The 16259-nt window shown below is 34.9% G+C and overlaps 1 protein-coding gene across 1 annotated transcript; it reads right to left on the bottom strand.

Annotated features, from left to right (window-relative positions):
• Positions 1-4618: 4618 nt before the first annotated feature.
• Positions 4619-16056, bottom strand: LOC107705267 (myotubularin-related protein 6-like). The gene is made up of 14 exons (XM_016508491.1): positions 15849-16056; positions 14231-14350; positions 11577-11739; positions 11182-11339; positions 9838-9966; positions 9321-9455; positions 9102-9234; positions 8906-9015; positions 7503-7628; positions 7373-7422; positions 7092-7292; positions 6883-7017; positions 6666-6792; positions 4619-5673 (listed from the first exon to the last, which is right to left on the bottom strand). The coding sequence occupies exons 1-14, from the start codon at positions 15870-15872 to the stop codon at positions 5353-5355; spliced, it is 1932 nt and encodes a 643-aa protein (XP_016363977.1). The 5' UTR covers positions 15873-16056; the 3' UTR covers positions 4619-5352.
• Between the last annotated feature and the right edge of the window lie 203 nt (positions 16057-16259).

The following is a 16259-nucleotide window of genomic DNA, read 5'->3' as shown; positions in this document are numbered from 1 at the left end:
GAACCTTACATCGCCTAATTAATATTCATGAGCCAAGCTCATCTGGATTTAAAAACAAAATAACTTTATAGAGATTGCACCCACACACACAAAAATTCTAACAATGAAATAAGCTTTTTTATATCTTCAACTTGAAAAAATAGGATAACAATTAGAGTAACGTAATTTCAATTCGCTGTATGTGCTGTACATGTGGCAAAATTGACAATAAAGCAGACTTTGACTAAATTCAGTTCATGGTATCATGAACTTAATTTTATCTTAATTCGCTCAATTCAAGAATCATGAACCAACAATAAACATTTTGCAGCATTTATTAATCTAGGTTCATGTTAATTTATATATTGTCATTCAATGGTAATCATGTTCAGTTATTTATTAACTTAATAAAATTCATTCTTAATTCTATTAGTATATGTAATAAATAAATGTTGTAAAATTATTGTTAGTTATTGATACTTAATGTACTTCCTATTGTTAACAAATTTGCTACTTAATATAAATATATATTCTATTTACTATTAAAAAAAATTCTGTGACTTACTTAAGATTCTAATAATTTCAAAGACTTTTCCAGGTCTACAAATCACAGGCCTAGAACACAAATCACAAATTATAAATTTACATTTACAGCATATTTACATACAACAACTCTGAAACAAAGACATCAGTGCTAAATAATAATACCTATATCCTTATTTATTTGAACCCCTTCCCTTATTTTTAAGAATCCCTTAAGACAGCCTGAAGAAATCCCCATGAAACTGATGTGCCCACCCATCCACCCCTATCTGTATACAGGCCTCCTCTTCCACCTCACTGGCATGAAACAATGTCTACATTCACAGGGGGGCCGAAGTGTGCAGTGTGTGTATGTGTGAAGGTAAGCTACCATGCAGCCATTTCAGCAAGGTCAAGTCTTCCTGGCCTCTGATTCAGCTTTGGTTCCAGGTCTGCTGCACTGGAGCAAAACTCCCCACCTGTGTTTGCCATCTGTCAGGACGGAATGTGCCACCACACCCATTGTTTCTTTGGGTCAGTTTGGGTTTGTATACTCGTTCTTCTCTCTCTGGGCCATGGGAGGCCTGTCTGCTTGAGGGTACATGGAGAAAAATTAACCAGAACCACATGAGTAAAGTTAAGAGACCAAAAGGTAGAAACAGAAAGTTGCAAACGACTTCAATTTGCAATCTGTGTTTTTAGGATTCACCTCGGTGGATAAACACAGTGCTTACATCATCCACCCCTAGTGTGACATCCCTGTTGCTGCCAAGGACAAAACTCTCCTTAGAAACAAACTAGGACATTTGGACAGAATAGAGCTAGACTGTTTGCTGATAAGGGTGTGTTGCCCAGATTTTACAATGCTGCTTTCCCCCACATTATCTTCAGCTGAAAAGGACAAAGGTGTGTGCAGATTCTTCAAAGCTCTTATTGTGGAGTTTGTCAAGGCCAGACTGGATCAGGGACATCAATAATGGCAGTGCTTTAAGCCAAAGACCAATCTTCTCATGAACTGGGACATAATGCAGTTGGCAAGCAATCAAATAGAAGACAAAGAGTGCTATAAACCATTTAGCCTCAAACTGTGTTTAACCTTCCCACAGACAGGATTAACATATGCAATTGAAAAAAGAAATTGTTCAAACATTGTTGTCATGTCATATGTATCCTCATCATCATCTGAAACCACAGCTGTTCACTGTGTTAATAGATAGATGGGACAGCGTCTTTATGTGATTAGCTTAATCACTATGAGAAGGAGTCAGACAGGCTCAATGGTTGAAACCAAACTTTGATGAGAAAACAAACTTTGTTATCTCATAATTAGATTTTGAGACTTTAGACTGGATTGCACAGAGTAGGTCACAATTGTAAAAAATACTTTAGTCACCAACAGGTTTGGGAATTCAGAACAGGTTTCTTTTTTAAATACTGAAATCAAATTATTTTCATGATGATTGGTGCCATAATGCTTATCAAAATGAATCAAGACCTTTGTTGTGTGTACTTGGTGCGTATGAGGCTTAAATTGCTGTAGTCATTGACTCGTTTTCCTATGATAACCACTTAATGTAATTATTAGAAAAAATATATATATATACCAAAAATGTTTTGTATTAGGTAAGCTGTAGCAGATCGATTTCCTTAATAGTAACGTTATATTGGGATTGATATTTTCTGTACATATAGCTTACTCTTTTATTTACTATGGAAGCCCATTTCTGCTTAAAAGTTTAAATTAAAAAATATATATATATATTTTAAAATAAGAAATACATCACATATTAAGATATAGGTAACAATTATGAGATTAAGTCACATGAGATGTCATATTGTGAGATAAAAATGACATTTATGACATATAAAATCACAATTACAAGAAATAAACTCATGTTTTGTGAAATAAATCGCATTTATGAAAAATACAGCTAAAACCAGATTTTTTTTAGTAAATAATCATAATAAATTAATATGTGATCTGCGTGTTTTTTTATGGCAGTTACCAATGTTTGTGCTGTTCCGTTGTCATTAACGTTACGTCCATTTGTAGGCCAACCCAGCGGTTTTCATTATAGCGTCTCTGATAACGTTTCCTGAAACAATGTTCACGCTGTGTTCTACAATATGAATGATTATGAAAATAAATCCAACACCGCCATTCTGAAAAACCCATAGGAAATTCCCGAGGAAACCCGTGGATCATAAACGTTGCGAAATATGTCACGGTACACTTTTAAAAGGCCCCGCTCACTCATCAGAATTCCTTTATTCCTGTAATAAGAGCTGAGCAGACTGTAAAAATACAGTCTGACCCGCGCGCGGATGCATTTCACGCGCGTCCCGTCACCGGTGCTCAGATTCGCAAAACAAACCCGGTTTACGGAGTCACGTGACAGCTTTACGTTCGATTGTGACCTCTGGTAGAGGGTGAGATTTACAATAAAGCTTACAATAATTAGCAGAATATTAGGAAGTATAGACGGATATAGAAAGGTTTTACCTCATCAACGAACATGAAAATGGATATTTAGTGGGGAAATGAAAGGAAGTGACAAAGTTTGTTTACTGGAGACATCTCAGTTGTTCCATAATAGTCTGACTTTATAAAGAATCACATACAGGTCCATAACCACCATAAACACTGACTTAGAAAGTGCCCCTTAGAAAAATGAGTGGTTTCGTAATTGCTTGGGTATTTTGGATGAACCTAGGTGCTTATTAAATGAACACATTTAGTTATTCTGTCTTCACCATTGTTTCTTGCTGCATTGATTTTTTAAAAATGTGCTAATCAAATCAAGTTTAATGAGTTATGCATGTTTAGATTACAGACAAAAGACTTGAGTGTACACATTTCACACTCATGCTAGCTCTTGTGTTTATGTCTTTACAGGCATGCAGCAGACTATCGTCTAGGGCCACGTTTGCAGGGATTAGTACTAATTCCCATTTTGCCTAGTGATCCTCTTCCAGTCAGTAATACACTCCCGAGGGTTTGGGCCTAATAATCACTTTTAGGACATGCTTTCAAATGCAAGATGGATGACGGATGAGTACTTACGTCTGGAAATGTGGTAAGACACAGACAGCCTCTCACCATTATGAGATGGCTCTCCACAGAAAGAAGCAATTGGCCCTTATTGAACTACATATGAACAAATATAAGACACTTTTGTAATCAGCTTAACTTTAGCAATGTATGCCAAATTCACATACTATCCCCCGGTTTCATAGACAAGGTTTAAGCCTAGTCCTAGACTAAGATGTAAATCTGAGCTGTTTCAACTGAAAGAAACTTGCATTGACTGATCTTAAAATATATCAGTGCCTTTGTTTTGTCTCAAGATGCACACCAGTAATGTTTTTTTTTCTAAACACGTTTATAAAAATTGCTTAAATGTCTTAATTGAACTATGATCTAATCCTGGATTAGTCTAAGCCCCATCTGTGAAACCGGGCCTATCTGTTCTAAATATTATATCAGATTAAAATTAGTATGTCCCAAATCATAGTATGTTAAAAATAGTTAATAGGTATGACAAATAACCATGCCAAATTAGGTTTAGACTTCCCAAATATTCCCAAATCCCAAATATGAATTTGATAGACATTTTGGCCACAAGCATTTACACTATATTTCTGTGCTGTTTTATTAATATACACTACTGGTCAAAAAGTTTGGAATAATTAAGATTTTTAACTGTTTATTTGATAAAAAATACAGTAAAAACAATCATGTGAAATACTGTAGCATTTAAAAGAACAGTTTCAATTTGAATGTATTTGAAAATGTAATTTGACTAAAATGTTTTACTTTGATTTTAGAATTCTTTGATTAATTAACAGATATAACAAAATAACAGCATTTATGTGAAATAGAAATCCTTTGTCAGCATATTAGAATTTAGAATAATTTCTGAAGGATCATGTGACACTTAAGACTGGAGTAATGGCTACTAAAAATTCAGCTTTGCCATCACAGGAATAAATTGCATTTTAAAATATTAACATAGACAATAGTTATTAAAATTGTAATAATATTTCAAATTATTACAGCTTTTACTGTATTTTTTACTTTATTTTACTGTATTCTATCAAATAAATGTAGCCTTGGTGAGCATAAAAGACTGGACGTGTATATTGGCAATTGCTAATTTTGTATGTGGCAATGACAGATTGCTTTAGATTCTTCATTTAGATTAGTAGCCGTAATGATTTATTGTTAGCTCGTATAATCACCTGTAAATAAATATGAACTTCGACCTGCTCTATGACATCACATTAACCTTTTGGGTTCCTATCTTAACCCCCCTAATCGACCAGACTGCACATAGGACACTTGTGTGTAGGGCATCTCTACAGTCATCCTTCATTCTGGACAGCATTAATCTTTCCACCCTTCAAGATAACAGCAAGTGACATCGAATAAATTAAGTTTTAAATCCGAACACCTAAAAAATGGAGGATTTGAGTCACAAGTCCATCAGCTCTTTGTTTAATCTTTTCTTTTTAGTGCTATTGACATTCTTTAAAAAATGAGCTTTTTTTAAATGTAGTTGATGACAGAAATAACATTTGATTTGACAGATATAACAATGAATTTACATTAAGGGATCCATCTCTGAATTCCCCCCAATTATTTATTTGTCAATCGTACATGAGTGCAGTGCCATCACGTAGAGTAAACAACTGCGCACATGGGCGTGCTCTCTCTCACTCACACACACACACACACACACACACACACACACAGGCAAACATACTTAATCTTTCTCACAACAGAATATACAATTTTTTTCCAGTCCTCCTAGATTCCTTCATTTTCCAAAATCAAGTTCTGAAGTGTCCTTAGCAGGTCATTCTGGCCACTCCAAACTCCAAGGTGACCACACCGGGCTCATTCTTGGAGCCGAAGGATCCCATCAGCTCTCCGTAACCATTCTCCGTGGCACTGCTGCCCTCTACAGTCCGTTCTCCGCCAGTGCTGGCTGGAGCATCTTCCCTGGCCTCCTCTCCGAACACTTCCTTGTCTTCCTCCTGCTGCACTTCCTTCCGACTGAGAAGAGGAGCTCCCAGGATAAGGGACTGAGGTCGGGGAGGGAGACTGCGCTCTCTTGGAGGTGTCTGGGGCTTTAGTGGAGATGTACTCACACCAAACTTCTGGAGCTTCTGTGGAAACACACAAAGACACAGGAAAGCATGTGTCATTTCAGATGAATGAAGCAAATGGAGGCTATCAGTGGGTGCAATGAGGTTAGGCCAATGAAAGATGCAAGAATACTTTATAGACCTGAAAACATGTTCATAACAAAAGACACAGACACACAGACAACTTCAATGATGTTCCTTTGGTTTTTAATGCCATTTGGGAAAAAAGTTAAAAATGTTTATAAAAAGATTCATAAAATTATAAATTATATATAATAATATAATAATAATATATATATATATATATATGATTAAATGATTAAATATTATATTATTTGTATTATATATACTGTATGTCATGACAGAGTTACTAAATTATAATAATTGTTGTTGCTGCTTTAATAACTCATAATAATAAAATAAAAAGTACCACATAGTAATTAATTATATTGTTATTAATACATACAATATCATAATTTCATTTGAAATGACAACATATAATAATAATTATATATATATATATATATAATTTCTTAAAATAAACAGTAACACATAATATAACATTATCATTATTATTAGCATTATTAGTATTATTATGATAAATGGTGATTATTATGATGGCAGTGGTTAGGAAGGCATTGTTTCTATTAAAATTCTATTTTGAATAATCTCACTTTGTCAGACTGTAGAACACATTTAATTTGTGTAAACAATATTGAGGATGTGAGGGAAGCAAGTCCATTCAATGTATTTTACGTTCCAAAAAATATCGCATGGACACAGAACTCCAAAAAGCATGGGCTGTCAATTTTACACATTCTATCTGATCACACTTAGCAAACTGTACTTCAGTCCTTCACAGCCTCATTTTGTTCTGACTAACGTCTTCTGATCCCTCAGGGGAAACTCAGTGGTATTGCAGCACACAAATCCATGACTAACTCTTTTTCATGGGAAATGAGCGTTCAAGGCTTAATTTTTATCCGATAACCAAATTCCTGAGGTGAACTCACAGTCTTCAGGGCTTGCACTGTGCCCTCAAGCTCTCGTTTGCTTTCTTGCAAGGTGAGGACGTGTTTGAGAATGGACTGCCGAGGGTGCATGGAACGGTCATACTGATTGTACATGTTTCTCCAGAACCTGCAACACAAACCGGTTACTGATTAAACCATTGCAGAGTCTAAATAAAGGAGGAGTCACTTATAAACAGAAGAGGTTAGTCATCTGTACTTGAAGTGGTAGGCTTGGGTGGATGGTTCCAAGACCGGGTGTGATTCTGCAACGCTAGGGCTGAACAAAGGGTTCAAGTAATTCTGCTTTTCACTCAGAAGGTGAGCCCATAATGAATACGTCCTCTCCTTCAACCTGTAATGATATACAGATGAAGTAAGGGGTTTGAGATGATGGGAAGCAAGCGAATGCATGTTAGATTTACTCACTGAAGGTCCTCTCTCTGCCGTTGGCTGTTGCCCAGAAAGTTGCCAAACTGGCAGGAATGGACGTGCTCGTGGATCTGAATGAGGAACCACTCGCTGAACTCGAAAGCCTGAGGAAACTGTTCAGTCAGCTGCCATACACACTCCAGAAACTGCGTGAAGATGGGTGACACCTCTTTTGGGTCAGGGTCCAACTGATCACACCTGCGGGGAAACAGACGTCAAGGTTATTCCAGACTCTTCAAGCATCTAGAGTTGGGAACCAAACAGTGAATCATGCTAACCTGTCTGCAAACTTGTGTCCAAAAGAGATCCAGTCTTTTTCAATAAGTACCTGAGAACAAGAGGAAGATATATTAGATGGTGGAAAAAGACAAACGACAATGTCAGCTTGAACAGATAAAAGGCTCTTACCATGAAACCTTTAATGGTGCGATAGTATGGATCCATCAACAGAGAGCCTAGAGCGCAGACCTGAGCTGTCCGATCCCATCCATCAGAGCAGTGCACAAGCACACTGGCGCCCTCCACAGTCACAGCCTGGTATTACAAAAACATTTATGAGAAACAAGATTATTATAGTTAAAGTCCGCATGAAATCAAAATTGACTTTATTTACTTTACTAGCGCACACTGCTAGTCTTGATGTGAACAATTAATCCGTGCAAGTTAATCCGCTGAAAAAAATTGTTTGTCTTGGTAATCTTTAATCAAAATCTGAACATTTACTTCCGCTCTGGAATTGCATTCCTTCTTTGATGATGTCAGTTTGAGGCTTGGGCAGAATATCCTTAAACACACCCCTCCAACCATTAGTTTGCTATGAGTGAGAGATGAGAGGAGGAGCACAAAAATAAAACCACGCCCTCTCCTCAATATTCCGTTTCAGCTGGAAATACGTCACTACACTGAAATAAAGTCGGCAGCAACTTCCGGTTCACACAGACTTTAACTAAAAAATTGTTACTTGACATAAAATAAACTTTAACTGGGGGAAAAAAAAACATTTTAGTACTAAAAATGTATAAAAACTATGCATATTTTTTAAAATAGCATATAAATATAAATATATATATATATATACACACATGTATATATAATTTCAGCTAGTTGCCAACACTAGTTTAACTTGATGTACTAAAATAACTGAAACTGAAATAAAATATTATAAATACTATGTACACATTTTTTAAAAAGCAAACTAATAAAAATGACAAAAACACAAAAACAAAATTATTAAAATCATAATGACAACAGAAAACATAAGGATAAAAAACTAATTCAAAATAATAATAATAACTATAATAGTACCTAAATAATCCTAAAATGACACTGATGAGAAATCTGTTGAATTCATATCAGTGTTGATATTGTTAAAAAAGTAATACTAAAATAATTTTCTGTAACTGAAATAAAGATGAAATCACATAATATATAAATATCAGATGATAAACTTAACTTTAAAAATCTAAATAAAAATTAGGAATGTTGTCTTGGCAATTAAACTGAAATTTAAAAATTTTACTGAAAGTTTAGGCACAACTAAAATTACTAAAGCCGAAATAAAAAAATACACTAAAGCTAAATGGAAATATATATATATATATATATATATATATAACTAATAAAAATGATAAAAGCACATTACAAAATTACTAAATCGGAAACCAAAAAAAAAGACAACTGAAAATATAAAATTAAATGCTAATTTAAAATATTACTAAATACTAAAAAAAATATATATATATTACTAACATACCCCTGGATACTAAATAATCAGGGGCATAATACTGCATGCAAGAAGACTACAGTTTTACCTTAGCAAGGAATATAGCAGCATCCATGATGGCTTTGATATGACGCAACCATCCACTGTTTTCCAGTCCAACCAGGTAATCAGTCATGGAAAGTGAGCGCGTTCCCACCACTATTAGAGACACAAAAAACAGATGTTGACAATCCACAAAATGAAATGAGAATGAACCAAATTCCAATACGTCAGCAGCCTCAGACCTTCCAGAAGCTTCTGCAAACTTCCTCTCATCACGTGAATATTCTCGATGCCCACAAACTGGAAGCGGATATTAGAGTAGTTGTCCTCATTCTCATAGCCTTTCCCTGCCGCACGATTCGCCAGTGCGTTCAACTACAAAAACACAAAAAGTGCTTAAGGAACCTGTTATGATCACCCAACTGGCTTGAAGAACACAAAAAAACTTCACGATGTTCTACCTTAGGCCGCGTGTCCATCACATATATATATCGACTGTTGTGATTGGCCTTGCTGATGGCCTGAAGCATGTGTTCGTCTTCTAAACAGCGAGCGCTGAAGCCAGAGAGAGGCTGACTACACCGACACACTGCCGCCTGGAGACATGACACAAACAAATATAAATGTCCACCACCCTGAAGTACATTATAAAAGCAGAGTAAATGAGGAACGACAGACTTAACAAGACCAATGCAGATGTTGGGAGGAAGCCGCTGGCATACAGCCCTGACTTGCCAGTAAAACTACTGTTTAACATAATCAGCCTCTGTGTGTTGACAAGTCATTACCTGTTTACCATTCTGCTCCGTTTATCTAATACCGCACAGAAGAAACAACTAACGCCCATTACTGTGTTAACAGACATCTGCACATAAAATAGTTTTAATGAAACCTAAAGATAAAGAAAGGGTCTACATACTTCATTTAAATCACTGGCTTTCTTTTCTTATTAGTATAGATGGATTAAACCATTCTTACCTTCTTCTCTTGGTAGAAGTATGTAAGAACAGGAAATCGGCCTTTGCTTCTGAACTTGGAGCTTCCAACTATGATGGGTTTACTGGCCGTAATGGGTACGTATAAGTCTCTTGGATATGTCTTACACACCTAAGCACACAATTTAAAGTCAGACACATTAACAATACACTATAGAAAACAATAACTGCCATAAAGAAAAAAACAACACATTACCGCAGTATAAAAACATGCAGTACCAGTAAAAATCATGGAAACACACCACTGAATTTATGTTTTTGTGAGCTACACACACACATATAAAATAGTATTAAGTAATTTATATGAAATGTATTTATTTCAATTCGTTTTTTTTTTCAATTAACATTTCAAAATGTCAGTGAATTTTTCTCAATTTATTTAAAGCTTTTTTAATCTATTTGAAGTTTGTTTTTTTTAGATCTGTCATCTAATACTTATATTTTATTTTACTTTATTTCATCTTAATCTTAATTAAAGAAAACAATTTATATACTTCCATACTTAATCATTTTAGTTAATAATATCAACACTGCCTAAAAACTGTTAAAAGCATTACAGGATGCATCTCATGAAAGGGTGACTACTTTGAAGAATCTAAAATATGAAATTAAAAATATTTTAATGGAAGTACAGGCAGGGAGCGAAAGAAAAATATATAAGAATATATAAGAACAGAATTATTTTGGTATTATTTAAATATAGTATTATTATAGTATTATATATAGTATATAGTATTATTATTTTTTTATTGTAAAATGTAAAATATTAAATCTAAAATAATACATATAGTAATAACAAATATTATAATTCTATAATTATAATTTTCTGCAATGCTTATAAATATACTTACAATAAAGATTCACATAGTTGATTAATCTCAGCATCTGATATGTTTTCAATCCATCAAAAAGATTTCTTCATATTCATGCACTCATTTATTCAGAGACCTTTTCTGCAGGTTATATTGTTATACAAATAGGTGATGACAAGTCTTTTTGTATTATGAATGAACAACTGAATCATTCACTCAATTAACAGTTTGTTAACAAACAGAGTCATTCACAACCAAAGTATATCAGATTCGTTCACAAATAAAACACCACTAGCACATACAGTACCTACCTGGCCTGGCGTTTGCTTATCTGACTAAAACCTAGTTTTATTCCAACTACATTATTCTAATACTAGTCTTGAGGGACATTACACTCTATTTTAGGTTGCCTGAGAGCCTCATGAGACCCGATTTTAGGTCACATACATCCTGAATTAGATTCAGCATTGCTGCTTATGTTGAACATATTCCACACATTCGCCCTCCCATCATACCTTGTACTCCCTGTTAACGTCAGTCAGTTGCCACTGGTCACATGGCACACCCATCCGTTCAAACTCAGCTGCAAGGTCTATGAGTTGCCAGCCCTCCTCTCTCTCTTGGTCATTCTGCTTTGGGTTGTAGGAGAACGCGTACAGCTCGTCGTAGGACACTGGTGTACAGAATTAATAAACTTTACAAAAGGTGAAAATGAAAGTCAAAAGTATTCAGGCGACCATCTGGAGCTGCTACTGATGCTCACATGTCCCTGACCTCCAGCCAACAACGCATGCCCACAATATCCGTTGTTCAGTCACAGAACAGAGGGTGGCCATGACCTAAGGGTCTCCCCTGTGACTTTCAGGAAACTTCTGCAGTCTATTTATTCTTGACATGTGAGTTTACCCACCTGGTCTCAGTAGCCTGAGCAGAGAGCTGTAGATATCATGGCAGTCACGCTCTCGCGGAATCACAAAGTGGACAAGCCGGAAATTTCGGCACTGAATGAGGAGCGGGCAGCCACTGGTTGTGAGGGACAGCTTCTCCACGGAGGCGATGTGGTGATGAAGGATCTGAACACACAAACACATAAATACAAAACTCATTTACAGAATTCAACTAAAGTGCATTTGGACAGTTAAGCCACATTTAAAAATGAATGAAGTGGCATTTATTTGAAAGAAACATGTAAAATAGGGGTGTACTGATAATAATTTTTTTCATTATAAGGCCGATAACCAATAAATTGCATACAATATTTAAATTCCATACTATTTTGTCTAAATAAATTAAAATTAAACACTGAAACTAAAATCAATACTTTTAAATGATAAAAAGTGTTAAATTATTAAGGTTTTTAAAGATTCATTTTAAGTGTTGCGTTAAATGATGGCAAAGGCAATCTAAATATAAAAATATGAAAATGAGCATGAACAATTAAATATCTGACTGATTCCAATAATTGTTTTTAAAGCATATTATTCCAGCCAATAAACGTTTTCATGATATGGCCAGTAACTGATCAATTGCATACAATATTAATATTCTACACTATTTTGCCCAATTAAATTAAATAAAAGCACTGAATCTAAAATTATGTACAAATGGAGAATAATGTAAATTATAATGTACAATCTAAATAAAAAGGATATTTATTAAATTTAACAGTGTAAAATTAAATTATTAAAGTGTAAAATTTATATTTTTAAAGTTTAACTTTAAGTGAGCATTGGATGATGGAAAAGGCCCTTCAAATGTAAAAAAATATGGAAGCAAGTTTGCATAATTAAATTTCTAATATCGATCAATACTGATAAATAACACTCTAATATCGGCTGGTAACTGATATATTGTGCCTTCCTAATGTTAAAAAAAATGAAAATAAAAAAAGCTTGTAAGGTTTAAAATTACAAAACAATACATATATGTGACCATGGACCACAAAACCAGTCTTAAAGAAGTGTTGAAATCTCTCACTTTTCTTCCTTCCTCTTCTTGTGTTCCTCTATCTTTAAGAGGAATGTAATGTGCAAGAACATGACAAGGAGAATCTAATACACACATACATGATTACCATATTCAATTAACTACACAGCACTTTTGGAAGGTCAAAATATGGGGTGCTATTAAAATGCGCATGTATCTGCATTTCCATTTGCAACATCGTGACTCAGTGTGCTGTTGTCATTGATCACTGAAGTGTGTACGTAATGCATAATGCATAGGGAACAGAAGGCAGTGCTGCAGGCAGACAGAGAGAGACGTTTTGTGAGAGCCGGTCCTGAGAGTGAAGAAGCTACATGTGAGAGTGCAGAATTTATTTCAGTTGGGTTCCAGACTGTCATGTGAACATCTGTTACTCCAACCAGCCAGCTAGTTTTTAGAAAGTGCTGGAACAGAGTCACAAAAATGTGCTCTTGAGGCCAGATCTCTTGTAAGCTAAAATATGATCAAGGATGCCCTTGTAAAAACAGGCTAAAACTGCTAGTATAAACAGTGGATGTTAAAAAATGTTAATACTTTTACAATAAGTGTTTTCTATTTTAATATATTTTAAGTGTAATTTTTTCCTGTGACGGCAAAGCTGGATTTTCAGCACCATTATTCCAGTCTTTAGTGTCACATGATCATTCAGAAATCATTCTAATATGCTGATTTGGTGCTCAAGAAATATTCTTCTTATTATTATTATCAATGCTGAAAACAGTTGTGCTGCTTAATTTTTGATGGAAACCATAACACATTTTTTTCAGGATTCTAGAAATTTCAAAAGACCAGCATCTATTTGAAATAGAAATATTTTGTAACATCACAAATGTCTTAAATGTCTTAACTTAACTTTTGATCAATTCAATGAGCAAGTGTCCTTGCTGAATAAAAGTATTAATTTCTTAAAAAAAAAAAAAAAAAAAAAAAACCTTACTGATCCCAAAATTTTGACCGGCAATGTATAAATATTTAAAAATATTTTTTTTAGAATTAAAATGACTTACTGGGCCAAGGCTTCAAAGTAAGTCTATGGGATTGTTTCACCTGTTTTATCGCCCGTCAGGCAAAAATAATAAGTTCAATCAATTAGAAAGCGAGTAGCCTAATATCATTAAAACCTCTCAAGAGTATATTATAATGAGAAACGTTGTTGGTCAGTGTCAGTCAGCATCTCGACTTCCGATCTGCTTCTTGCGTGGAGAACATGGTAAAATAAAGTTAATCATCTGCCATACGCTCACACACAGAGACGGAGCGATCAGTGGACTCTAACCGTGGCAGATCACGTCTTGAGCTATGTGGGTCATTGGTATTCATGTCCTCTCCTGGCCTTCCCTACACTCTCGTATTCACTTGGCCTTGAGGGCAAGCCCAGCCGACAGGTTTCCTCAGCAACAATGCCTACTGCCAACGTGAGGAACCAGTAACCTCATTCCCATGATCTAATTCACTATAATCCTGTAAACAAAAAGGGTGGTGGTACTGTATTATCCAAGCTACCCTGTCGGTCACACAGGAGTTCTTTATCACGTCATAACAGATCATTTAGAGACGGTTAAGAGTGGCTTTTCATACCCATATCTCCTGGGCGCTGGTTGAATTACTCTCCACAAAGATCAGATGTGTGGCCGTCAGATGGAGGGTTCCTGTGACAGACTTGTTGCTAAAGCGATCTAGCAGCTTCACTTGTTCTACCTGTGGAGGAAAGCACACGTTACATTTTTAAAATGTATTAAGATTAACTGTGATACTGTGAGTACTTCAAGTCAAGTTAAATATATCTTCCACTTTGTAAATATGAAATATATGAACCTAACTATGAGCAATTTTGGCATAATCCAAAATAAATGTACTTTCACTGGCAGGACCAAGCAAAATCTACTACTGTTTTCACTATTTTCTGCATATATTTAAAGGGAAAAACCTGATGAATTTATTTAAACATGGTTAAAATCCATGCTTTTATTTGTAGCTTACAGTATAATTGAACATTTCAAAATATTTCATAAACACAAAAAGTCATGGATGTCGCATACATATACTAAGCCATTTTTAAGCTGACAAGCCACAACAGACTACTACAGTTTAATGGCTTTGAATAACATTAATTATCATCACATTAATTGGTAGTGCGTATCATATTGGGCGACATCATATCACAAATCATATCCTACCACATATTTGGACATACACTAAGGTTGAAAACAAAATTAGAGGGTCAGTTTAGTGAAAACAAACAAAAAACGACTGAGACACCAAACACAGACATCAATAAACATTCATTCATATTATCTAAAACTACTGTATATTACAATTAGATCCGCCTCTGTATCCCAGCAACTGGCCTGCAGCTAAGCAACACACTTCCTGTGACCTCAATAAAACCAGCAGACATCACAAAACAAACAGTGAGTACGATTTTTAAAAGCAAACCGATAAAAGCAAATTTGTACAGTAGTTTATACAGGAGTTCAGGAATTAAAAAAAGCAAAAGTAATATATAGTCTACATATCAGTGATACCTTTAACATTATATATGTATATACTGTATATATATGTGTGTGTGTGTATGATTTATTTATACAATATTTGTATTCTTTATTTTATTTATTTATTATTTATATATATATATATATTTTTTTTTTTTTTTTAAACAGACCCACTTGAGTGCCTTTATGGGCCCCGGACCCCTGGCTGAAAACCCTGACACGAAGATGATGAATATAGAAAAATATAAAGTTTCGTATACTCCAGATATTGTAATATTGAAGTGCTTCATCATGTCACAAGAAATAAGACCACTTACAGTATACATGTAAATGCTGTTTTGAGAGCCGTATTCATTACATCACTGACAACATAAAAATGCAGAATCAGCCTCTAAGGCCCAAAGCTTTCAGAACAGACCAGTAATGCACAGATTTTGAAATCTGTCAAAATGGTCACAAAGGCAGAAAATCCACATACAGATCACCGGGACTAGATTCAAGTGCATTCGGTTCATTTATACAAGGCCAGACGATATAGATGAACATAAACACTGATGAGAGCTGCGCGTCCAATTTATATAGTGACACCATGTCATAGGTTAGATACATTTATAAATGCATACATTCAGTTGCATTTAACAAGTGTTTGTGACTTTGAAGTCATGACTGATTCTGCCAGAATTCTACTATTTAGTCAATTCTACCTTTGGTGTGCGGATGTGCTCCATGATGTCGCTGTTTTAGCGTGGTCAGCACAAGGAATGGATGACAATATCCTAAACAGATGCGTTCACACATCGGATGAATAAGTGAAGAATAAATCCGCCTCCGTTTGAAGCCACGTTCAAAACATCTCTTCTACTAGCAGCTAACAGTTTCTGCTGCTCTACTCAGCACTTCCTACTTGGGGCGTGTCTGTGTGAAAAACAGACAGGTGCATTCTGGGAAATGTAGTTTTCTGACGCGTTTGGAATCTTTTATTATTATTTTTAATTTGCTTTTCAATATAACCAAAGTCAATATAATTTTATTCTATAGTCTTTGGTATAACCTACATTAGGTAAAGCATTTAACATAACTTGTTTCATAATCTATAAATCATGTACTATGTATAT

Source organism: Sinocyclocheilus rhinocerous, unplaced genomic scaffold (genome assembly GCF_001515625.1).
Source record: "Sinocyclocheilus rhinocerous isolate Xijiao unplaced genomic scaffold, SAMN03320098_v1.1 scaffold594, whole genome shotgun sequence".
Classification (NCBI taxonomy): domain Eukaryota; kingdom Metazoa; phylum Chordata; class Actinopteri; order Cypriniformes; family Cyprinidae; genus Sinocyclocheilus; species Sinocyclocheilus rhinocerous.
The sequence above is the reverse complement of the archived record's forward strand: the minus strand, read 5'-3'. Positions and strand labels throughout refer to the sequence as shown.